The sequence below is a fragment of the Macaca nemestrina genome, chromosome 19, assembly GCF_043159975.1.
Source record: "Macaca nemestrina isolate mMacNem1 chromosome 19, mMacNem.hap1, whole genome shotgun sequence".
In the NCBI taxonomy this organism is placed as follows: domain Eukaryota; kingdom Metazoa; phylum Chordata; class Mammalia; order Primates; family Cercopithecidae; genus Macaca; species Macaca nemestrina.
The window spans coordinates 57,750,115-57,776,872 of NC_092143.1; the positions used below are offsets into that span (position 1 = coordinate 57,750,115).

The following is a 26,758-nucleotide window of genomic DNA, read 5'->3' on the forward strand; positions in this document are numbered from 1 at the left end:
TCCCAGGCAGCCTGTTCACATGAACCATATAGCTGAGGAAGCAGCTCAGGATGACCCTGAGATGGGGCTGGGCAGACCTGACTCTAGAGAAGTTCAAAGGAGGAAAATTAATCCAGAGTAAGTTGCTGAAGCAGATTTTAGATTTTTGTTAGGTGCCTACCCTCCTACGTAGACAAGATATGGTTGAAGGTGTTGGCTTAGCCAGCACGATTAATAATGGGTGCAAGTACAGAGCATATTACACTTTGGGTTCCACTAGAAACAAGAGAATCTGCAAGGCTCTAAGACTTACGACCCTTGAAATCTTTGAACTCTGTATTCCTTTCTTCCCAATGCAAATACTCTTTCAGTAGTTAATCATTTAACTTTTCTTAAAAAGAATGTATTTCATATAATGTATTTTATTTTGTGGGGTTTTTGTGCTTGTATATCAAATGTAGTGAATACAAGTGGGGGTTGATGACATTTTTATCTTCTGGGAGTTCTGTATGTCTAGGGTGTTCTAGTTGCTATGCATTAGGGTGTCAAGTATAGTTATAAATACAATGAACAACGTGTGTGTGTGGTAAAGCCCTGGCATTTCCTTAAGACGGGGGACCAACTTCAACGAAACACTACCCAGCAAAAGCCAACAAGAAAGAACAAAGATTATGCCTACCTTCTTCCTTCCTTCTCTTACTCTTATTCTCCTTCTTTCATTAATTTATTAACTCAATTTATTAAGCACTTACTGTGTACATTGTTCACCGCACAAAACAAGAAAAAAGACATAAACTTTCAAGGGTTTTCCAATTAAAATTTAATTTGAACAACAAAACATACTCACATGAAAATATAAATAAGGTAAAAGGAGCAGTGTAGTCACTATAATCTAAAACAGTATTTTTCAAATTGTAGGTTGCCATTCATTTTTTGCTGGGTCATAAAATACATTTATTTGGTTGGGACCATACTTTACCAAATAATAATAACAAATAGGAGGGAAAAAGGCAAAAATCAGTGCAATGTATATTGCACATAATAAAATAGATGTTTTCATACAATTTTTGCAGAACAAATGTATGTATGCACTACATGTCGATGTAAAGTGTATACCTTACTACAAGACAGGGTTCAAAAATGTTTGAAAGACACAATACAGAGGCGTATAGAAGAAAGTAATATTAAGTTGAATGATTAAGGAAGGTTTTTGGAGGCTGAAAGTATAGGAATAAAGCTTAGAGGGGATGGGATGCCTTTTCAGATGAAAAGCTGCATAAAATAATTCTGTAACTGTGAACTATAACCATATGAGTAAGTGAAATCTATAGAACTAGCTTATTCTTGAATGACTACCCCAGGACCAATTATCTTTCCAGAAACTTCCAGGAAACACATGACCAATATCTAACTAAATCGAGCCCTAATGCCACAAAGGGAAACTTAACAGAGTTGTTCCTGTGAAGTATACCCCACTAGAAGGGTGGTTCAGAATATTCTTCTGTCCAATTGCGTGTTTCAAATTATTTATGTATTTAAGATATTGAGATTTTTTTAACGTGAAATATCTAAAGATTATTGTTCACCTCAATAAATTGAAAGTGATATTTTTCCCCTGTGTCCCTTGTATTAGATTCACTTGTGACTTATTGGACAGTGTCTTCTCTGAGCCCTATGGTCTAGTATGTATTGAACAAAAATTCAAGGACTGAGAACAACTGATTTATTTTAGTACTTTTTTAATACAAAAGAAGGAAATAAAAGAATAAAAGCAGTCGGGGTGGCCTCTGGAGAAGGGGAGCTGTTGTTGCAGGAATCTTGCAAGTTAATGAGAATTCACCCGGGACTCAAGAGCGATGGAGAGAGGGGGAGAAAGGAGGAGATGGGGGAATGGGGTGGGGGGATAAACTCTTCCTTTGCAGCTGGCCCTCTCCCTCATTTGTTGCTCCAATAAGCAGTAATTAGGTCCTGAGCTAATGGTGTCAGCTGATCTGCTGTTTTTAGGCTAGACCCAGAGGAATCTCCATGGAAACCCTGCTGGAGTCGTCCCCCCACCTGGATGCTGCGTGCTCCTTTCCGCCACCTGGCTGCCGTCGGGCCCGCTGCTACCTCCTCCTGCCTCTAACCTGCAGCCTGCAGCATGCGCACTGCCCCCGGGATCCCTAAATGGGACAATTCTGCCCGTGACGTCAGCGCCCAGCCGTCTCCACAGAAACTTTTGTCCCATTGGCCAATCAGAGAGCTTGGAAGGGGCCGGGGAGGGTGGGGGGAGGAGAGGGGAGTGGGAGGGGTGGGGGTGAGGGGAGAGGCGAGAGGTTTAGTGTGTGGAGCTGCCTGCGCTCCGCCCGGGCTGTCAGTCCCGGCTCCAGCCGCCGCGAGACCTTCCCGGAGACGCGCGCACACACAGCGCACCCCCTGCACACCGCACACCGTCGCTCCCTTGCTCACACACACGCACACACTCATCCTGGCCGAGCAGGAGCCACTGACCATTTTGCAAGTGCCAGGACCAGCTACAGCGCAGTGGGCGCAAACATCCCGCGTTCCCTTTCCGGGTTTCAGTCTGGGAGACGACGACGAGGAAAGAAGGTGGGCTCGGGCGCAGCCCAGGCGCCGGGCACTAGTCGGGCCGTTTTCCTGGCAGAGCCGCTCCCTGGGACGGGCGCGGGCCTCGACTGAGAGTAGAATAAAGAGGAGCGGCCGCAGCCGCCGCGCGAGGAGGATGGGAACTCCCCTATTTCCAGCTCTGGAAACAAATGGATGGAAGTCCTGAATGGAGCAACTGCTGACTTCATCTGCTTGGAAAAATAGTCCAGAGGAACTCATATTTGGCTACTCAGAGCAGTGGAGGGGGTGTCCATGACGTGGCAGGGGGAAAATAGGCAACTGAAACCTCCCGTGTGAACTGCAAACTGTGACCAAGCAAGGGGAAAATGATCTTTCTCTATATATTTTAATTTCCTGCAAAGGGTTTCAAGCATCTGCATCCTAAACTTACTTCTATGTCTTGTTCAGCAGAAACCAGAGGAGTCCTGTCTGGGGGTCCCATCATTATCCGGGAGACCCGCCACCAGCGGCCTGCCTTCCGTTACCCACATCCCCCTGGAACGGATATCTGTTTGGGGCACTACAATCTATCCTGTAGAACTATGGCCAAATCTCCATCAATGCTTTGCTAATTTCTGGGACTTAACTCGTAGAATCTACATACAGGGCTGGAATTTATTCCAAATGCATCTGAAGAAATGAGATTTTAAACCGTTTTTTAAAATATCTTCATAAAATAATTCTGTAAAACAGATTTTGATAGGTTTAAAAACATGACAGGTAAGAACTTTCTCTCTTTCTAGTCCCTTAACACCCGTCGTGGGGAAGGTCAAAGCAGGACCCAGGAGGAAGGAGAGATCCGGGACCCGTGTGCCCTTCGGGCTCGCAGGCGCTGGGCCGGCGGCTGCTTTCAGGAGAAGCGCAGCCCTCACTCCTGGAACACGGGGCCAGTGGCTGGGGAAGCTTCTGGGGCGCGCGCGGGGAGGCGGCGCTGCGCTCCACCTGCCCAGCCCCGGACGCAGCCCGGGGGCGAGGCGTCTAGGGACCACCCCAATTCAATATTGGGATTTTTAATAAACCAAGAAGTGGGATTTTAATTATTCAAAACCCAGCTTCTCTGGGCCAGAATGCTGTTGGGATGGTCCTGGTCACACAATATTAAAGAGACCGATCGCTAAGGGAACAGAAAAAGCGTCCGAGACAGCCGTTGCAATTACGAATGGACCACACTTGGTAGCACAGGGCATTGATTGCTGGTGCCCAACCGGACCCTCCTCCCCTCTCCCCATCCCTTCCCCCACCCAAAGCAGGCTCCCGCGGCGGCCGGGACCTCGCATCCCTGCAACGTGGCCAGGGCTGCATTTTACATGAGCCCAGGGTGAACAGGTGCGAAGTGCGCTGGGAGCATCCGGCCGGCGGCCGGGCGCGGGGAACATGGAGAGCGAGCGCGACATGTACCGCCAGTTCCAGGACTGGTGCCTCAGGACTTACGGGGACTCAGGCAAGACCAAGACGGTGACCCGTAAAAAATACGAGCGGATCGTCCAGCTCCTCAATGGCTCCGAGTCGAGCTCCACGGACAACGCCAAATTTAAATTCTGGGTCAAATCGAAGGGCTTCCAGCTGGGCCAGCCGGACGAGGTCCGCGGGGGAGGCGGCGGCGCCAAGCAAGTGCTCTACGTGCCTGTCAAGACCACGGTGAGTGACTCGCCTTCCTCTGTTATTTGTCTGCCGGAGCAACCCGGCGGGGAGGGAGGAAGGAGAGAGGCGGGAGAGAGGGGGAGCCGTGAGCCGCCGTTGGCTCGTGTGCCCCCTACCTTCCTCAACCCCCTCCCCAAGTCGTCCCCACTCGCATTAGCCAGGCGCGTTTTCCCCACTGTGGAGTCTTTGTGGTCCTTTTATTTTAAAGCGGCAGCGCACTTCCAGAGCTGGCCTGCCTCCCCACCTCGGGCTCCCGGACCGGCTGCTGGAGCTTCCTTCCCCGGGTCGGGCGGCGTCTAGCGTCCCCGGGCTGGGCCATTGTCCCATGTCCTTCTCTGGGCGCCTGGCGCGTGTCCCACCGCCGCCACCGCGCATAAAGGCCAGGCTGGAAGCCCGGCCGCACGCTCTGAGAACAGACAAGTCTGATCGATAGTCTACAGTGTCTCCTTATTGGCATAAAGCCCGAATGTGGCGCTAGCGGTGGATGTGGGGTTTTCCCCAGGACACCGTCAGGTTTTATCGTTAGATCGCCGCCCAGGAGGCACGGGGCAGCCCGAATGCCTCGATCACTCCCAGAGATCGCTGCCGCGACTGTTGAGATTGTAGATAAGGTCCTGAGAATTCCTCCTCCCCGCCCCCCATTCCCTTCCTCACTTCCCTCTTCTACAAATAAAGCCGCAGCTAGAAGATGAACAACAAAGAGAGATGGGTTTAGGCGCTATCGAATGGTGTGTGTATTTGTTCCTCTTTCTGGGTTGGCTCTAGTCTCATGGCCACAAAGCTCTAGCCCAGGCGCCGTGAGGCACTGGCATTGAGAGCCCAGTGCATCTCAGCCTCACGCTGCAGAAGCCGGTGGGGCTGGGGAGCCGCAGCAGCGTTGATTTCCTTCACAAGAAGATGGGAACTGTGGGCTACAAGTAGGATGGCAGATCTGATGCATGAGACCTTTCTGCATCATGCCACGGTGGGTACTCGCCTGGAGTAGGGATGGGGGAGGCTATCTGGCATCCTTTGTATTTTTGCCTCGCTTTGGGGTTTCTTGAGCATTTCCTCCTTTTCACCTTCCTGTACTGGCAACTGTTTCCCGGTGCAGTATTCCTGGAGGATGCTAGAAAGGAGACGCTTTGAAAGCTATTCTATCTCTAATGGAGGTATATTATATTAAACTGAAAATATGTGCACGAAAAGTTATTTTTTGAAGCATTATTTGGAAGGCTCTTTTAGGTTTGGAAATCAGTTTACGGTTTCCTGAGATTAATTAGAAATACTTGTTTGAAGGATGTATATTTATTTTAGAATTTATATAGAAATTGGGAACCGAAAATAAAGGTGAAATGGAAACACACATAAAAGTTCTGTGGTGGTGGTTGTTTTTTAACAATGTCCTATTGTTGGAAGATTTCTAAGAGATGGACCTGTAAATGTGTCTTCTCCTTTAACATGTGTCACTACTAAAGACAATGGTGAGATTATTGTCTGGCTTTCCTAAATAATGAGGACTAGATTGGCATGAATTAGAACTGTGGTTTATTTACATCTGGATGAGCCAGAAATCTGGTATACAGAATGAAGTGCTTTGATTAATTTGTATCGGGAATAATATCAAGAATTCAAAACATAAACATGCATTTTCCTTTGGACAATACTGAGCTAACTGAATGGATAAAATCATTTAAGATATCTTTACTTAAGGTCTTATTTCATAATATCATATATGTTTTAAAGGAACACTGTTAGTTGGGAAGTTTATTTTTCATTTCTTTTATGTTAAACTTAGGTCCCTCTATTTAACTGTCAGATAGCTTCACTTGGGTATTGGTACAATGAGTTTATACTCATATGGATTTGACTACACCCACTATATGTGTTAACATAAGTGTCCTTTAAAAGATTATTTTAAATAACATAAATTCAGAACAATTCCAGAGACACTAAGATCATCATAAATGCCAGTTATTCAAACTAGCATTCACGCATGAATATACCACTATTTTGAGTCAAAAATTTATGCAGAATTGCTAAAGAATTACTGCTAAGACATCTAGCATAGAGTGACAACTCCAGGGATAATAATAAAGTAACACGTGTTTCTCTATTCAGTAAAGATTCCATATATTTATGGGAGAGAATATAATTCATCAGGTGATTCTTAGATAATGGTTTCAATGTAGTATTTAAGAGCTCTGTGTTTTATTCAAGCCTGTTTTGAAATATTGAAGAGGTTTTTAATTTATGAACTCGTCTATTGCTCTTTATAAAATTTTTATACCGCTCGTGGCATAGAATTATAGGCTCCTCCTTCTCTGAGAGACAGCCAATCATGATTTCAATGGAGTTAAAAAATAAAGGATCCCCTTTTATCATGTGTTTCCCCACATCTCAAATTATTCCTTCCTTAACGATATGTTGATTTTTCTTTCCGATGGTAGAAGTACAGTCACCAAGAGGACAAAAATATATTTTCTCTTAATTCCGAGGCATATATTGATCAAAATAAAATACTGTATTTGAATAGTATTTTCGTGTAGACTAAGAATGATTCTTAGCTGCTTGAGGTTTGAGGGTTCGCGGCTGGCTTTGCTGTCAGTAAGAGATGCTTTGCTCCTGATGTTGCAGTAATCCACTGCTGCTGATAATTAGACATCATTACTACGGCGAAAAGGGAAAGAGAAAAGGGGAGAGGACAGGCTGAGGCTAATTATCTACTTTGTTTAATGAAAGAAAGAGAGACTGATGGCACCTGGGAGGTTATGTTAGAACAGAGTAGACACACCACATAGACTTAATTGAAACAAGACTGTCTTTAAGTCTCATAGTTAAAGAAGCTTGGTTCTACTCTTATTTTCCCAAAAGAAGAGATGTAGCTTTCCAACTACTTTCCCCCTAAAGCCTAAACTTAACTGATGATAAAATCGAGCAAGTTACAACTGACTTAAAATACAAATATTGACTACTGAAAAGGATAAATATGCCCTTTAATATTTGTCCTGGTCATGTCTAAACCTGAGGGGACATATCTGTCACTGATGTTTAGACTGCTTTTGGATGGAGGAGATACTGTTTGGTCACCAAGCAACAACATCCAGCAACTCAGCCATTTTAGGTCCTGTGTTGGACCTGTGCTTTTGCGCGCCCGCCTGCACTGCACACGCACGCGCATATGCAGTTTGTTGAGCAACCCATCTGCTTTTTAGATAGTACCACTGTTATTTTTATACATTCTTTCATTAAAAGTGTCAGAAATTTAGAAGAATGAAATGATGAATGACTTAAAACAGTTCTGAAAGCGATATAGCAAATGGTTGACATTGATTACATCCAACTTTTAAGCAGCGGTAGTTTTAAATTCACTTAACTGTGGTAACTCTGTTTTACATATTTGATAGTTCTAGTTTAGTTTGTTTTTAGAAGCTTTTGATCCTGATTAATGTTTTCTGGCAACAATTAGTGGAAACATCACACTTGCAATTTAAACTACCAGAACGCATCATGCCATTTGATATTGTGAATGGTAAACTTAGAAAAGCAGAAAATTTATTAAACGCTCTTTTTAAAAAGTCCAGTGCATTGTACAAAACATTAGGAATTTGGTAAGCTTATGTTTTTGTCTTTCAATATCAAGCAAAGAAAATAATGAATATGAATACTGAAACTGTATAATCAAAAGATGTAATACTTTTCTTGACCTATATTTGTAGGAACAGACACAAAGGTCTAAATTATGCCCTTGTTATATATATTTCTTTCTGATATTTATTCTAACACAGGTCATAAAATGAATTTTCATCCAAAAAGGAAAATGTGTTATCTTTAGTTGTGTCATTTACAAATGATGATTTATTCAGTTCTGCAATCTGTAGCCTCAGATTTCATATTGTTCTTGCTGTGCATACTACTAATTGATTACTGTACAGTGATTGTAATGAATATTCATGGACTGACTCATAAACAGTAACTGTTTTTGTTATTTTTCTGACTGTGGTTTTGGTCATAAATCCTTTATGCGACATCAGAGTGAAAGAAATAATACCCCAAGAGGAGTCCTGTGTACCTTTCCACCCGGCCTAACTTTATGCCTAAGGCACCTATATTAGGCCTTGATCTGGAATCTGCTACAGACCCAGTTATTTATCATGATATTTTGTATCTGTGACACAAAGACAAATCATCATAGTAGTAACTGAGATGGAAACACATTTTTGCTTCTACAGTGGACGTTGCTGTTGATAGCCAATGCATTTTTCTTTTCATTAAAGTACTTTGGGAGATCCTGTAGCATAGGATTTGGGGGTCAAATAGACCCCAAGGATGAATATCAGCAATGTGGTTTATTAGCTGACTTAGTGATTCTTTGTAGAGTTGTGAAGAATAAATCATCTATGACAAGTCCCCAGCACAGGTCAGCTCTCAGGGAACAGTAGGGACCATTAGTAAAGGCCACTCTGGCTTGAGTATTAAGGGGCAGGATATTTCCTCTGAATATAAAGAGGAAATATGACCCTGTTAGAGTACGAAGACTATCCCACTCTCATTTCTTGAGATACCAGTTTTTGATTTTTCCATTGGTTCTTCCTTGTCCTGTTAGTAGCCACAATAGGGAGATGGGGCGAGATGTGGCACTCGTATATATTTCTTCTGTAATCTTCCTTAGTCTGCTGGGATCCTACTCCCCACGGTTTACTCTCTAGACTCATTGCATAAAACGGAGGAAAGATGAAGAAGAAAATACAGGCATATGGCAGGAGAACTTTCAAGGACTTTAATCTTATGTCAAGTCTATAAAGACCTTTTCCTAATAGCTGTTGTATTTGCTAAGACTTTCACTCTTTCTTTTTTGTTTTTTTGCTTTTTGTTTTGGTCTAACTGGGAAAGATGAATGTGAATCTACTATGTTTTAGGTTATATTCATTTTTACAATCTTTAGATAACAAGATAAAACAAATTTTGTGGATAGCATAGATGGCAAGAAACATGGCTTAGTGCATAGAGTATAGATTTTAGAGCACAATTTAAATCCTGGCTCTGACATTTACTGGAGTTCTGGGTCGGCTAAAGTTTAACTAAAGATGCAGTTTCCTCTTTATAAAATGTTAGTATTAATACTAGTCTTAGTAGTTTTGCATAATTAGTAGTGTATATAATATATACTAACATATACTATATATACATATACACGCATATATACACATACACACACACAAGCATGTGGTATATGCAGCATATGCTGGGCACATAGTAAATGCTAAAAAAAAAGGTTGTTTAAAATATGATTAATAGAACATGAAAATCACAATGTAATTATAATTAGGTATATTTTATGAACTCAAAATCACACTGCAACATGGAGCTAAAATACAAGGTCAAGCGCAGTGAGTGGCTCACACCGGTAATCCTAGCATTTTGGGAAGCCGAGACGGGAAGATTCCCCAGTGAAACCCCATCTCTACTAAAATACAAAAGAAATTAGCTGAGGCAGGAGAATTGCTTGAACCCGGGAGGCAGAGGTTGCAGTGAGCCGAGATGGCGCCACTGCACTCCAGCCTGGGCGACAGAGTTGAGACTCTCAATTAAAAAAAAAAAAGAAAAGAAATACAAGGTATACTTATATGTATTTATGTACACATGTTTTATTAAGATTTATTCTACTTCATTTTTGGAAGAAAAAATGACTGTTACTATAAAAGTGATACTGTCTCAACTTAACAAAGTTAAATGAAAAGGAAAGAAATAAAGAAAAAGTCATACCAAATGTCCCATCAAAATGTAACGGCCATAAACTAATTATGAACATCATTCTAGATTCCTCTCTAAACATATATGCCAAAAGAAGAGTCGATACAATGACTGATAGTTGTATATGGACAGGCAGAAATAATTTTCTAAAACTAGGATGATGATGATATGCTAATTTAAGTAAGAATAAGAAAATATAAGATTGTCAGTGTGACAAAAGAAGAAATACATAAAATTTAATGAATCACCAATAGATAAATGTTTCTTCTCAAAGATATTTATTCCTGAAGTTAATGGAAAAGATTAAGAAAACCTTTAGGATGTTGAGGTACACTTATTTTACCAATTATAAATTTCCATTTTATACAATATTATTGACTTTCTCTAATGATAAATGAGAAACAAGCATATTTTCACTTCTTTCTACCTCCTTGTTTCTTACATCCTGGTTTACATTTCATTTCACTTATTATATTATACTTATATATTATAATTTATTATATTCATTATATTATAATTATGTTTGTTGTCAGTGTCGTTGATATTAATGTTAAATAATTTAGTTTTAAACATTATTTTCCTATTTAATTGTTTATTTTCGTTTTTGTTATCTGGTTTCCTTTACCTCTGAATTCCTTTATTTGATTGGCTCTCATTACAGTTTATCATTTTTTTCCTGAAGAAGGTCCGTGCACTCTATTCTTTGAATTTCATATACAATTGAGAGTATTTGTCTTTTACCTTTATCCTTGAAGGACAACTAACCAGATGTAGATTCTTTATTTTACTTTTTCTCTCATAACATTATAGATACTGTGTGTGCTCTGTAAAATTCTAAGGCAAATTGATTTTCCCAAATTTCATGAATTGTTTACTTCTTTATTCTTGAAATTAAATTATTTTGCTGAGATATATTTGAATTTCTTGTCTAACTCTATATTTTGTCCTGGATAACTGTGTGCCTGTTTATGGCTTCAGTTAGGCCTGTGTTCTGGTGACATAATGTGTATCTTCTGAAGTCCAAATCTGTACAGTTGAATCTTGAACAACACAGATCAGGATTGCGTGGGTCCACTTATATGTGGATTTTTTTCAATAAGTATTTGGAAAATTTTTGGAAATTTATAACAATTTGAAAAAAAACTCAGATAAACTGCATAATCTAGAAATATAAAAAAACTAAGAAAAATATACGCCAAGAATGCTTAAAAACCTATGCAGGTACTAGTCTATTCATGGCTTAATAGACTGTCTTTTTGCTAAGGCTTGCAGTCAACAGTAGACTATGAGTAGTTAAGTTTTAGGGGAGTCAAAATTATATGCAGGTTTTCAGCTGCAGAGGGTGTCAGTACACCTAACCCCAGGTTGTTCAAGGGTCAGCTGTATTTTGGATTTTCTATCAGGTGTTTCCACCAAGATATCCCAAAGTATCTCAAATTAAGTATGTCCAGAAACACATTTTTCTTCTTTCCATTTTCCCATCCAAGGTCCTCCCAGCTGACACATCTTTTTCTTATTCCCCTCTCTCCATGGATAGCAGTACAACTTTACTTACCCATACAAGGTGAAATTTGTATGGCAGCCTTGATTTCTCCCTCTCATAGTCAATGTTCAACTGTTGATTGATTCTACCAAGCTAATACCTCTTGAAGCCACCAGATTCTCACCATATTATAAAATATGCTTATTGCTTGATAATTTGTTAAATTTCTCCAAAGCTATTTTGAAGAAAAATTTAATCTCTAGTACCTGGCATAATGGGTGATGCATTTTGATGCTCAGTATTAATGGAATAAATAAAAATCACTTCCCAGTCTGACACCACATAATGGGACATTATACAACAACTTCTTATTTACCACCACACAAGAGCTTTTTAGTTTTATCTACATATATATATCTATCTGTCCAACTGTCCATCCATCCATCTATGTGTTTTAATTGTGGTAAAAAACACACAACATAAAAGTTACCATATTAATCATTTTACATTGTAGACTTAAATAGTGTTAAGTATATTCACATTGTCTTGAAACAGATATCCAGAGCTTTTTCATCTTGCATAAGAGAAATTCTTTATTATACAAGAATTCCCCTTTTTCCTTTCTCTCCATCACCTGGTAAAGTGCCATTTTAGTTTCTGATTATATGAATTGAACTACTTTAGATGCCTCATATAAGTGGAATCATACAGAATTTGTCTTTTTATCACTGACTCATTTTACTAGCATAAAGTCTTTAAGATTCATCCATGTTATAATTATATGTGACAGGATTTCCCTCCTTTTAAAGGCTGAATAATATTCCATTGTAGGTATATGCCATTTTGTTTGTACATTCATTTGTTGATGGCCATTTGGGTTGCTTGTACTTCTATTATTGTGAGTAGTGCTGCTATGAGCACGAGTGGGCAAATACGACCTCAAAACCCTACTTTCAATTTTTTTGGATATGTACACAGAAGCAGGTTTACTGGATCATATGGTAGTTCTAATTTTTTGAGGATCTACCCTCTATTTTTATAGCAGTTTGACCATTTTACAGTCCTACCAACAGCATACAAGGGCAGGCACTCTTTAACGCAAAAAAACAGCTGATTTTTTTCCTGCTCTCAAGCTCTTTCATGGGCAGACTACTTTCTTTAGGCAATTGCAAGTGTTGCATGTAATGCAATTAATATGAACATTATATTGATGCCTTACATTTATCAAGTTCTTATTATAGGTTAATGATTGGGCTAATAATTTGAAACAAAAAGTCCCTTTAATCTTCACAATAGTCCTATGGTATTAACACTTTTTATTATACTCATGTGAAGATTATGGTTTACATTAAGGTGAATTTCTAAAAATCACACAGCTTGGGACAAGAAACCATTTCAATTGGATTCTAAAACCCTTACTTTAAATTGCTGGTTTCCAAATTCTTAAGATAATGTAACTCAATTGCTAAAAGAAATTTCCCCACTATGTACACTTTCATAAACTACATATTCATAACACTGCACCAATACTTAACCCATTATAAACTATATTTAAAAATACAAATATACTGGGTTGATACTAAAATACATAAAAATCCAAGTTTTAACATTTCCTTCTTTACCTCAATAGGTTATCTTAAGCACTGCCTGAGTGTACACATACCAATTTGAATACTTTATTCTAATCTATAATACCATATTGCCTCTCAGAGAACATTGAAGTTAAAACTTTACACTCAACTGAAATACTTTCTGTCATCTTGTAATAAAATATTTTTATATGTAGGGGGAAACTGAGGAGGAATAATTCTTAACCTCTTAGTTATTAGTACATACACAACTACAAAGATTTCCCATTGGAGAAATCCTTCTAAAAATTCAAGTGGAGAATTCTATATGGAATACTTATTTAAACATGGACCTTTAAAAGTAAAATGTCTGTTTCAAATGCTTCTCAAAACATGAAGTTCATGCTTGAATGCAATATTCTAAATTTTGCCCCATTTTTTCTTGCTTATACTCCTTTGATGTTATGCCTGTCTTTGTCCATTTTGTGTTGTTATAACAGAATGGATAATTTATAAAGAATGAAGATTTATTTCTTACAGTTCTAGAGGCTGGGAAGCCCAAGGTGAAGGGGCCGACATCTGGCAAAAGCCTTCTTGCTGCCTCGTCCTGTGTCAGAAAATAGAAGGGAGCCCTCTTGCGAGAGAGAAGGGAAGGAGTCCAAACGTATTCTTTTGTTAGGAACTCAATCCAGAGATCATGACATTAATTCATTCATAAGAACAGAGGCCAGGCGCGGTGGCTCACGCCTGTAATCCCAGCACTTTAGGAGGCCGAGGCAGGCAGATCACAAGGTCAAGAGATCGAGATCATCCTGGCCAATGTGGTGAAACACCATCTGTACTAAAAATACAAAAATTAGCTGGGCGTGGTGATATGTGCCTGTAGTCCCAGCTACTCAGGAGGCTGAGGTAGGACAATCGCTTGAACGCAGGAGGCGGAGGTTGCAGTGAACCGAGATTGCACCACTGCACTCCAGAGTGAGACTCTTGTCTCAAAAGAAATAAAATAAAATAAAATAAATAAGTAAATAAGAACAGAGCCCTCATGACCTAATCACCTCTTGAAGGTTCCACTTCTCAACACTGTTGCATTGGTGATTAAGTTTTCAACAAAGGAACTTTGGGGAACATATACATACCCCGGCAATAACCATATGCCTCTATCTACCATGAAGGGTTCTTCAGTGTTTTGTACATTGTGGTAGTCAGAATCCCAGGATGAGTCTCAGATGACCCCCACCCTTGTATAATCCCTTCTCCTTTGAGTGTGGGCAGCATCTGAGAACATGACGAGCCCCATAACTTCCGTGATTATTATGTTATATGGTAAGGCCGACTTTAAGAAAGCGAGACCTTTCATGTGGATCTGATTTAATCACATTAGCCTTTTAAAAGCAGGGGGTATTTTCCTGGCTAGTCCAAGAAGAGGAAGTCAGGGTGGTTTGGAACCTAAAATGTACTTGTTCTTGCTGAAATGCAACGGGGGCTTGTGGTTAAGAGCTGAGAGTGGTCTCTCCATGCTGAGAGCACACTTGGCCAACAACAAGCACAATAATGGGGACTGTAGTCCTACAACCACAAGGGAATGAATTCTGCCAACAGCCTAAGGGAACTTGGAGGTGGATTTTCCCTAGTGGAGCTTGCAAATGAGAATGCAGTTGGCTGACACCTTGATTTCAGCTTTATGAGAACCTGAGCAGAGGACCCAGTTAAAACATGCCAGTCTTCTGACCCACATAAAATGAGATAATGTTTAAGAAGTTGTAAACCATGCAATTTGTGGTAATTTATTACACGGTAAAATGGAACTGATACATAGTTCTTTAATGTAAAATTTACCAAAAACATGCGTGTAATTAACAGGTCAATTTTTAACAAGTGTATTTGACCAAGATTATTTGTGGTTTAAGATACAGCTGGAAATAGCTTAAATGTTCTTTTCCTCTAATACCTTATGTATTGCCATTTATATAGTTTTTGATGTGATGGTCTATAATTTAGTAAAAGATGTACTCTGTCACAGATCATTTGACATATTTAGTGATGACTCATTAGGAATATATGTGCATATAAAAGTTACTTTGATTCTTCTCTAAATGTTTTTATTTTTAAACATTATTTCATTATATTCCATTCATCTCTTGAGTAGAATACAAGGTAGCTTACTGTTTTAGCAGTAGGATGGAGAAAGAGAAGTAGACCTATCAAAGGAAATTGTTGTTCTCATAATTATAATTAATTTGCATTAAAGGATTTTTGAAAACTTACATAAAAAGAAATATAACAAAATATAATATTTGTTCTCATTTATTAGAAATAACCATTCTATAATTTTATTTTTTTACCTTACTTAAATATTACACATTTTGAAGAAGATCTGCCTAACATTTGGGGGATAGAATATAAAAAGTAGCAGCAATTGGCAAGTCTTTTTCTTTTGTCAAGATACTGGAGGAAATTGTAAATTAGTCTCCCCTCTCTACGTTGAGTTTATTTTGATTTTCTTCCTTTCTATCTGAGGTTTTTCAATAGCCTCTTATGTTCCACTCTTTCTAATTTTAATCAAATATTCTTTTGTGATAGTTATGAGTTACAAGTTTTTGAAGTATTTTGGAGCTGTTAGAAAATTGGAAGTTTGAGAAAAATTCAGAGAATACATTTAAGAAGTTGAAAGACTAATTTGAGAATAAGGAATAACCTTATTGGTTCTCACTGGATGTAACTACAGTTGCCAGATGGCTGAAGGGTTTTAGGGTTTTAATCTAGGGCCATGGGGTAAAGCTAAGTGGCACATATGGGGATCTAAGGCCTAGCCTGGTCATAGTAGTGCCATGCTCTACCCAATTGACCTAATTAGATGAGATTTTTCAAATCTAATATCAAAGGTTTGTTTGAATATCAGATGTGGGCCATTGTTCTCTAAGCACTCTCTGTTTACATGCTCATTGTTGTTTACCTGAGGCCAAGAAAGAATTTTTGCTATGTTATTGCTCATTTTTCTCTGTAAAAGCTACCATCACAGACAATTAGTTTGTTTGTTCTTACTAATTTATAATATGTAATTCATAATTAGCAGTAATTTGAACAGAGGTAAGATGACATTTACCTTGAACTACCTGTTAAAGGAGGATTTTTCTTTTCTTTTCTTTCTTTTTTTCCTTTTTTTGTTTTTTTGACAGAGTCTACTCTGTCACTCAGCCTGGAGTGCAGTCTGTGATCTCGGCTCACTGCAACCTCCACCATAAAGGAGGATTTTTCTACAAATTCATGATAAGATAGCAGAGGGGGCATGCTTTTCTACTACAACAAGAAAAAACTTTTTCTTAAACTTTCTCTGTCCTTCTATAAACAATTCTTATGTCTGTTCCACTGTAAATGGTGCTCTAATGTAAAAATTAGGTGTTATGAGTAAGTATCCTTTAGCTAATTTGCATTACTTTATTGTAAATGCATGGAGTATAATAATAATGTGCCCCCTAGTATTTTCAAATAAAATAGGTCATTCTCTAAAATTGAAATGTAATCAACATAGTTAATCAATACAATGATATCCAAAGTCACTGTAAAGTGACAGAATGGCTATAACACTGTAGGACCAGACTGTAACGTGCTTGAAAACTTAATGAAAGCTCTTTTAATAGAGCTTCACTGGTGAACTAACACTAACTTTCTCTTTCTTCCATATAACATCATGACTGATACGCAGGGCATGGACAGGCTCACTCATAGTGATCTGCTCTGCAGTTATTTGCACTTTGTGCACATACAATAGAGTTGCAGGCATACCATTGGTCATGTTTTTCCTATACCCTCTTTTGCCAGTTTCACTTATAATTATGTGATTTAAATATATCATAAACTGAGAAAATGAGTGCAAAATTTCAATTCAGTGCATTACAAAGACTCAAAATAAGGGTGAGTTACTAAAAAGACCTATGAAAAAAAGAACTTCAAATTCTGTACTACTTAGATTGCTTTACAAGTAATTACTAATTTCCCATTCTACTTTAAAGTAATTGAAACTGGAAATTACAGACAATGTTTCTTGGAAGGGTTATACACTTGCAATGCTTATCATGCTTAATGACTCATACTTAAAGATCTTTGTCCTATCACAAAAATTTAGCAAATAATTATACATTTGTATATGTTCAATGGAAATGTAATATTAAGAAGCATATGATCTTTTAGCCTTCCAACTTTAACTTCTTATGACCGAACAGCTTCACAATTGATAACAAGAGCTTTTTGAATTAACATAGAAAGTGTTAATAAGTTTTTGGTCAGCCATAGAACTATGAACTAAAGATATAAATATTGGATGTGCCCACAGAATAATATATTGTCTTGATAACTGAGGAACTTAGTGTTTCCTGAAGGGTTATCCCTATTATTGAGGAAAATGTTTACATCCATAAGAGCCTGAGGGCCCTTAAATACTTGCCATTATTTTAACCTCTTTAAATCCATATTTAACTCGTTGTAATTACTTGCGTTTCTAACCGCCTTGACCAGAGAGAATTCACAGGTTGAACTGTTGCCAATGATGGGACTATTTAACAGTTATATTTCTCAATATAAATTAAGTAATCTTAGGTTTTATACTACTTTGATTTCTTGTGAGTTTTGATTGAGTTCAGAGTCTATATTTTAATCAGTCTATATACACAAATGAGACCTCCACAAATAATCACTGTGGCTGTTGAGTAGAGGAGGGCAAATGGATGTTAGGGAGTCCACTATAACCTGACTCCCTTAGAATTTTCCCTTTTCTATAACCATTTTATCTTGGATTTCAGTTCTCTTGCCATCCTGTTCATGCATTCCAGTTCTCTTGCCATTCATCATGCCTAATGAATGGATTATTTTAAAAAATATGATACCTAGCATATTTTAGTTATGGTTTAAAATACAACTTTAAATTCTGCTATTTTTTATTAAAATTATTACCATCAACATTTCTCAATGTTGCTACATAATGATAATTATTTTTATGCCTTTACAAATAATCAAGTATATGTATTATAATTTTATTTATCATTTCCATATATGTGTGATTTTACTTATTTTCTGGTTTTTTTTTGTTTTGTTTTGTTTTTGTTTTTTTTTAAAGACAGACTCTCTCTTGGCCGCCCAGGCTGTAGTACAGTGGTGTGATCTCAGATCCCAGGTTCAAACAATTCTTCTGCCTCAGCCTCCAGAGTAGCTGGGATTACAGGCACCCACCACCATGCCTGGCTAATTTTTGTATATTTAATAGAGACGGGGGTTTCAACATGTTGGCAAAGCTGGTCTTGAACTCCTGACTTCAGGCAATCCATCTGACTCTGCCTCCCAAAGTGCTAGGATTATAGGCATGAGCCATTGCACCTGGCCTATTTCTTGCTTTAAATCCCCTTTCCTAGTGAATTACGATAATTACAGTTTTCTTTTCATTTTTTCGAGATGGAGTCTTGCTCTGTTGCCCAGGCTAGAGTGCAGTGGTGCGATCTCGGCTTACTGCAACCTCCGCCTCCTGGGTTCAAGTGATTCTCCTGCCTCAGCCTCCCGAGCAGTTCAGGCTACAGGCAAGAACCACCATGCCTGTATCGGTTTTTTGTTTGTTTGTTTGTTTGTTTTTTGGTTTTTGGGTTTTTTTGTAATTTTAGTAGAGACAGGGTTTCACCTTTTGGCCAGGCTGGTCTAGAACTCCTGACCTTAGGTGATCCACCCACCTGGGCCTCCCAAAGTGCTAGGATTACAGGTGTGAGCCACTGCACTCAGCCAATAATTACCGTTTTCATTTAAAAATGTATATGTGTCTGTGTATCACAACTGATATTTTGAACCTTGGAGGACTTTCCGTGCATCTTGTTAGTAAGATTCTGAGAGTTTTTTTTGAATCTTTTTCTTGTCATCTAGCTGAGGACATCTCATCTATTACCATGCCTACCAGTCACCTGAGGATCTTGCTAAAATGGACATTCTGGGTCAGGGTGGGGCTCATGAGTTTTTGTTCCGAGAAAACTACCATAGGGTTCCAGTGCTGGCTAAGCTCACTATGAACCATCCCTTCCACTGATAACACTAAAAACTCTGGGAGGAATATACAACATAACTCCCTGAGGACTCTGAAAAACAAACAATAGCAGGGAAAATGAGGATAGATGTCAACTGCAAGTAGACAGCACAAGGGGTGAGTTTCCTTTGCCCTGCCCCCCTTCATCTGCTGGATTTAATCTAAGGGCAGCCTCAGTCATGAAACTGCACAATGAGAGCAGATAATACTAATTCTGAGTAAAAGCTCTTTCTGTCCAGAGGACCAGGAATAGAGTTCCTTGACACCTGCAGAATGTGAAGGGATCACCATGTCTATTTTTTTCCTCCTATTTTCACTAATAGCCTAGCATGAGGGCAACCCTGCTCATGGAGCTGCACTGCTGATGTGATGGTGGCAGTGCCAGCAGAGAGGGGCCTAAAAACCTGAATGGAAACCTGTCTCTAGCCAGAAGAACAGAAAACAGAAGTTCCCTTGGTCCCTGTGGCAAAAGAGTGCGTGTGAGATTCTCTTTTTCAGGGCTACATTTTCCTGGAGATGGCCTCAATCCCATGGAATGGTGCAACAGTGCACATAACTAAAACTTTAAGAGGTAACAATGTTTTCAGGCCAGAAACATCAGAAAAAAAGTAATCTGTTGGGAATTAGAGAGTGTGAGGGAAATTCCAAAGAGAAGATCCCCTAAATCTTTGTATTAACTGTGTTCATTGTCAAGCTAAGAATGTACAGAATATATGCAAAGCACCACGGCAAAGTCTTTGAGAACTAAAATATGATATAAACCACTGCACAAATCCAAGGCTAACTCTGAGTTGCATGGATGCAGGGTAGAACCAAAGAAACATATCAAAATTTAAAAACTGAACTGACATTGGAATCACTAACTGAGAAGACAAGACAGAATTTTTGGTGTCAGTTTAATGGGATTTACTGCATGCTATCCAAATATAATATTTTTTTCAGAGGATTTTAACAAGATTAAGAGTTTCACAACATAGTATTCAAAATGTTCAGGTTACATCTGAAATTATTTGGCATATAAAGAACAATGAAAAGGGAACAAATCTTAAGAGAGAAAAAAATCAATAGATGTCAACAATGAGTTGGGCCAGATGTTGGAATTATAAAGGATTTAAAGGCAGCTAACATAATCATGCTCTATATTGAAAATGCAAACACTGTTGAAATAAATGAAAAGATAGACTTTTTCAGCACAGAAACTGTCAAAAGAATCAAATGTCAATATTTGAATTAGAAAATATGTGATAAAAATTCAGTAGGTGGGCTCAAAACTAGAATGGAGATGGTAGATGGAAGAGTCAATGAATTTAAAGGTAGATCAATAGAAATTATCCTTGCTGAAAAACAGAGTAGAAAAAATATTTTAAAAAGCAGACTCAGGGATCTGTAATATAGTATCAGAAGATCTAATATTTGTACCAGTGGAATCATAGAAGGAGAAAAGAAAGGAATTGGTAGATTAAAAAAAATTAGAAAAATAATGGCTGAATGTTTTCCAAATTTGTTCGCAGGCCAATTCAAAATGCTTGGTGGAACCCAAACAAGATAAACTCAAAGAAAAATTATTCTCAAACACATCATAATTGAAACTAATGAAAGAAAACCATCTTGAAAGAAGCCAGGGGAAAATTACACATTATTTGTAGGCAAACAGTAATTGAAATTACTGCAGACTTCTCATCAGAAACCATGAAGCCCACAAGACAAAAATCTTTAAAATGCTGAAAGAAAATAATTGTATATCTAGTGAAGCATTTTTTGGAAAAAAGGTGATACAAGATTTTCTCAGATGAAGAAAAACCATGAATTAATTTCCAGCAGGCGTATTCTAAAATAAATGCTGAAGGAAGTTCTTCAGTATGAATAGAAATGATATTACAAGGATATCTGGAGCTTCAGTAATGTAAAAAGACCAAAAGAAATTATCAGTAGATTACTTTCATTCTATATATTATTTAAAATATGTATGACTGCTGAAAAAATACAACATTGTATGGTGGGACTTTAAATCTCTGTGTAGATGTGATATTGTGATATATATGGCTTTATGCTACATACAAAGGATGCTTCCTGACCAGAAAGGGTTTAAACTACAAATCTGTAAGAGAAAGTTGTCTGGAAATTCCCCAAGTATTTAAAGATTAAATAACATTCATCCAAATAATCCATGGGTGAAAGAAGAAATTCTAAGATAAATTAGACAGTATTTTGACGTGAATAAAATGATAATGTAGCATATCAAAATGTGTGGGATGCACCTTAAGCAAGGCTTTGAGCAAAATTTATGGCAATAAATGCTAATGTTAAAGATAAAACTTCTTAATAATTTAAGATTTCACCTAAGAAATAAGAAAAATAAGAATAAATGGAACTCAGTGAAAGCAGAAACTTAATTTTAGTTAATTCCTGTTGAATTAATTTAGTTAATTCCTTGGTAACTTTGAGGTATACCTTTGCCTGGGGTTTTAAAGTTCAAGGATGGTCCATATAGAGGCATATTCCCAGACTGAGGAGGCAATAGGGTCTTGGTTATCTGCTAATCACCTTGGCAACTGCTTATATACACATTTTCCCATAAATTTGCTTCTGTCATGTAGATTGGCAATGTGATTCACTTGCTTCTGAACACAGGGAATATGCAAGTTTAGGACCCTCTTAAATATTTTTGTGTCTTTCTTTCTGCAGCATCCCAAGAGTTCATGGGATGAACTCACCTAATTTCCCAGAGCCTGTGAGACTGTCTTATACTAACATGCACTGGCATTCAATTATCTCTATTCTACTGCTCAGAAACGACTTTGGGTGGAGAAAACTATAAAAGACATGCCACCCGCTGATACATTTGGAATTTCATAATTTTCCAAAACTATTTGGGTTTAGTTTCCTAGAATTCTTACACAACGGGGAGGCGTAGAAAGCAGAGCTACTTCTTGGGAACTCATGAATATATAGGCTACATTTTCTTTTCATATCTCTTTATCCACTGAGAGAATTGTTATGTCATTGAAAGTGTGGAAGCTGTTTATTATTTAATCAACATTCCTTCAGGTCTATTGTTTATGGCATAAATAATATATGATGAGTTTTCCAGACTTTAAGTTTCTGAAGCTTGAAAGCTTAGGGTTCTGTAAATCCAAGTAAACTTTTGAAATTTAAAATCCAGGACTTAAACATTTTTCGAAAAATCTGTTTCCATAACAACCTTAATCCAGGGCAGTAAGGATGGAATGCTTTAACAATCTGGTTTAGAGAAAGGACTAGGATACAGATAGAAATGCAAATGACAGAAATCGGTTCACACTTCAACACTTTTCTCAATATATGTGAAATGGGGACAGTAAATAGTATCTACTTCGCGTGGTTATTGTGATGATTAAATGAGTACATTTAACAATACATGTGATGTGATGCATGTGCCAGTTTCTGACAACTAAGAATTTAACTCTTGTTCCCTTTTTTCCCCATTATTCTCACCTCTTCCTTTTTTACTCAGTATTGTCACCTTTTTCTTTTATAATTGGTATAAACTTAGGTGTTCTGAAGTACCATCTCTGACTAAAGATAATGGAAAGATGTCTTAGGGTTTATTCATTTATCTATGAAACAATTCAGAAAAATAATATGCTTGAAGGGAGGCTTGTGCCCATGGCACTGAATTAGAACCCAGCTGGCTAAAGTCAGAGTAGGGACTTAATTTTCTTCACTCATTCTTTTTTCCTACCCACTATTTAGGATAAATTTTGACCAAAAAACATTTTTAAAAGTCTTTTCATTTAAATGGAATGTTTTGTTACCCTAGCCTTAAAGTGCAGCATATTCAAAATTATAAAAATCCAAGGATTAGAGAACCTCAGAATATTGAAATTAAAAGGAATGACATAAGACAAATATGATAGTATTACTGGAAAGATTGCTTTGGGGACTAGTGAATTAAACAATACATATTGCAGACTACAAGAACTAATCACCTGAGATTATTTGTGATAAGGGGTCAAAGAGCACAGACTTTCCTCCAATTGCAAAGACTATACGTAATAATCAGATCATGGGAGAAATACCATGTATGTCATTGCAGAATAATAAGGTGTTATATATGTGTATTTTATATGCACATACTATAGTTTGTTGAGCACCATTTTTGGAACAAGTTGAATTTTTAATGATTCAACACTCTACAGGGTGGCTTCAGGTGAGGCAGGAAATAATGAGGAGAGGTGTACACTGTCTACACTGTCTTATCAGCACTTGTCACATCCTATTAATTTTTAAAATAGAAATAAAAGCATATATTTTTTTCTCATTCAAAATAAAGTCAAAAGTAGTTAGGGTAGAGATGGTGTAGTGGAGTCCCTGGGTCATAAGGGACCCAGACTTCTACTTTTCTGCTTGCCATCTTTAATATTTCGCTTTCATTCTCAAGACCACTTGCTGGGGCTGCTCTAGTGCTGATAAATATGCTGCTTTCTCGGCAGAAAGGGCCTTGTGTGTCTGCGTGTGTGTGTGTGTGTGTGTGTGTGTGTGTGTGTGTGTGTGTGTGTGTGTGTGATAGAGAGAGGGAGAGAGAGATCCAGGGGCTGTTCCAACTCTCCAATCCCACTTTTTTGAACTGAATTTTTTGTTGAAATAATTGTAGATTCACATGCAATTGTAAGAAACATTACACTTACCCCACTTCCCACCAATGGTAACAATTTTCAAAGCTATAATATAATATTATCACAGCCAAAATAATTGTATTGATATAATCTACCAATCTTTTTAAAAATTTTCCCAGCTTTACTTGTGTGTGTGTGTCTGCATATTAATTTCCATACAATTTCATTGTGTATGGGTTTGTGTATCCACCACGACACTCAAGATATGGAACAGTTCTAATACCATAAGGAACCCTCAGTCTGCACTTTTATAATCGCATCCATCTCTTTGCTGTTCCTTCATCCTGCCATGACCCCCATTCCTAACCACTGATCTGTACTGCATTTCTAAAATCCCTGATTTCAAAATGGACCTATATAGCGCATAACCTTTGGGGATTGGCTTGTTTCTTTCACTTAGTATAATTCCCTGGAGATTTATCCAAGTTGTCATTTGTTTCAATAGTTTGTTTCCTTTTTGTTACTGAGCAGTATTTTACAGTATGTATTTATCACTATTTTATCATCATTAATCTGTTGAAGGATAGCTGGTCTGATTTCAGCTTTGGGCTATTACACATAAGGCCATTATAAATATTTGTGTACAGGATTTTGTGTGAGCACACCTTTTCATTTCTCTCCATTAAATGCCCAAGAGTGCAGTTGCTGTGGTGTGGGATAATTGTATGTTTAGTTTGTTAAATTGTTTACCAGAGTGTCTGTACCATTTACTTTCCTACCAGCTACATATGTGTGGTACAGTTTCCCTATCCTAGCCTTTTTTTAAATGTAATGGTAATAACAATTTATACCAATAACAACATCATGAAAGTCACACTTTCTCTTTATGAGCAATTATTCAGTGGATTTGAAGATAACTGTCACTAACACAAATATGACCTATGTAGAGGTATCATTTTAATATTTTCTCAATTTTCATTTTAGAAAATGTATGGATGTTTACTGAGTTTAGTCATATCCACCATCAATACCTTTACCTTATAAGTTGTGTTTAACTTTCTTTGAAAAGTTTCTTACTAGTGCTCTCCATTTTAGTCAAAGTTAGAAAAATCGACAGGTCTAAATCATTCAGCCAGGTGGGTATCTTCATAAAATGGAAGCTGTAGAAATAAGTATTTTCAATGTTAATGTTTATAAGCAGTGAAAGAAAGGATTCAGTTTTTAACTCTCAGATTAAAATATTGATGTGAAAAGGATAGATTACAGTAAATCATGTAGATGTACAATTTATTACTTAACAATTTCAGTCTAATGGACTAACAGGGATATGCTAAAATTTGTCTTTCAAACATAAGCCCTTAACAGCAGCAATACTTACCTTAATCATCTTAGTATCCTTAGAACGCTGCATGGTATCTAACTCAGAGTAAGTGCTTAATAAACACTTAATATAATAATTAAATTAGAGTAAAAGTGGGGTTTGGACTGACTTTTTTTTAGGTCAATACAAATTGAAGTAAACTTTGTTGGCACTAAAACTCTAACTGGTTACCAGATTCAGGACAAATACAATTTAATGAGATTGTTTAACATTTTTAATGATCCAAAATAAAGTAATCAAATATATTTGCTGATAATAAAAAATATTTACACAAATCTAGGTAAGTAGAACATTTCCCATATAGAATAAACATAGATCTAGATGAAAGAAGAGGTAGTATATTTCTTTACTAGACCATTAGTAACAGAATATTGGTATTCTCATAGCACTGAATATAAAATTTATATTAATGAAACTGATATGTATATAAATTATAGGTTGAAATAGAAAATTTACAGATATTTGAAAAATGTAATTCTGACCCTAGAATATTTTGAAAAATTTCAAGTGGTTGTTATGGAACTGAGAACTGTCGTATGAAAACTGTGGAACTTAGGAATGTATTGAATGTGGCCCAATATTCACCCAGGTGGGCTTAGAAGTAAAGTTGTGAAAGAAACCATGAAAAAAAACCTCAATATTTTATGCTAACGGAGAAAGGATGCAGAGGAAAAGTATCAAATAATTAGGAGTTATTCGTAGTATTTATATAACTATCTTTGTGTAATCTTTAGAGTGAGTGTGTTACTTTTGTATCTGTTGGGATATATAATTCCTACCATTAATTTCCATTGACATTGAGAGTAGCGGTTAAGAACATGAACTCGAAAGGCATGCAGCTGCCTGAGTTTGATTTCCAGCTCTGTCATGTGTTGGCTGTGGGACTTTTGGCAAGTTACTTAATGCCTCTGTGCCTCAGATTATTTATCTACACACTGAAGATGGTACTTATTTCATGAGATTTTTATGAAGATTAAATGAGTTAATATTTTAAAATACTTAGAAAATGCCCAGCATATAGTAAATGCTATACAAGTAATTTCCAAGGTAGAATAAATGTGTTTTTGGAAATGATAATGTAAAAAACCAACAGAATATCATTTTCCCCTTTCTCTTCCTCTGTCACCCTCTCTCGCTCTCTCTCACTCTTTCTGCCTCCCTCTCTTCTTTCTCCCTCTCTTTTTCTTTGTGTGTCTCTCACAGTCTCTATCTTACCATACAAAACATCAACCCTATATACAGAAGCATAGGAGCATATTATTATATTAATTTGTTCAATTTAAGACAAAAATGAGCCTCTTTTTTTAAATCGAAGTTGATCCTCAGTTTGAAATTTCTTATCAACTCTAAGGAACTCTTATTGGTTAGAAACATTCAGGGAAAAAATTTATCTTTCTTATGGAACTCTTGCCACGTGGAACTCTTCCGTTGAATGTTGTTACTGAATTAGCCAGTTAGTTCATTCCAACAATACATTTCTTATTTTTTTCCTCTGAACAGATCAACTTTCTTATATTGGCAGCTGACTTTTGGTACCACAGTGACATGTCTCAAGTGTATGTCCTACATGGATTGAGAGATATTGTATGTAATATATTAATGTATTATTTTTCAGAGTGGTTCATTTGGGACTTTTTTAGTTTTATGGACTAGTAAAATTTGTAAAAGTTAAACAGGAGACCAAACTAATTTGCCAAATTTTTGTTTTGCCAT

At 37.5% G+C, this 26,758-nt stretch overlaps 1 protein-coding gene across 9 annotated transcripts in view; it reads left to right on the forward strand.

The window, feature by feature from the left end:
• Positions 1–2,297: 2,297 nt before the first annotated feature.
• LOC105498504 (nucleolar protein 4) overlaps positions 2,298–26,758 on the forward strand; it is a 395,811-nt gene continuing 371,350 nt past the window's right edge. The window contains exon 1 of one of the 9 annotated variants that reach the window (XM_011770675.2): positions 2,298–4,224. In XM_011770675.2, coding sequence (XP_011768977.1) covers positions 3,961–4,224 — 264 coding nt within the window. In that variant the 5' untranslated portion in view covers positions 2,298–3,960. Of the gene's footprint in view, positions 4,225–4,297; positions 5,192–26,758 lie in introns of those variants that run through there. The other 8 variants (XM_071085472.1, XM_071085473.1, XM_011770676.3 and 5 more) reach the window with 8 other exon arrangements.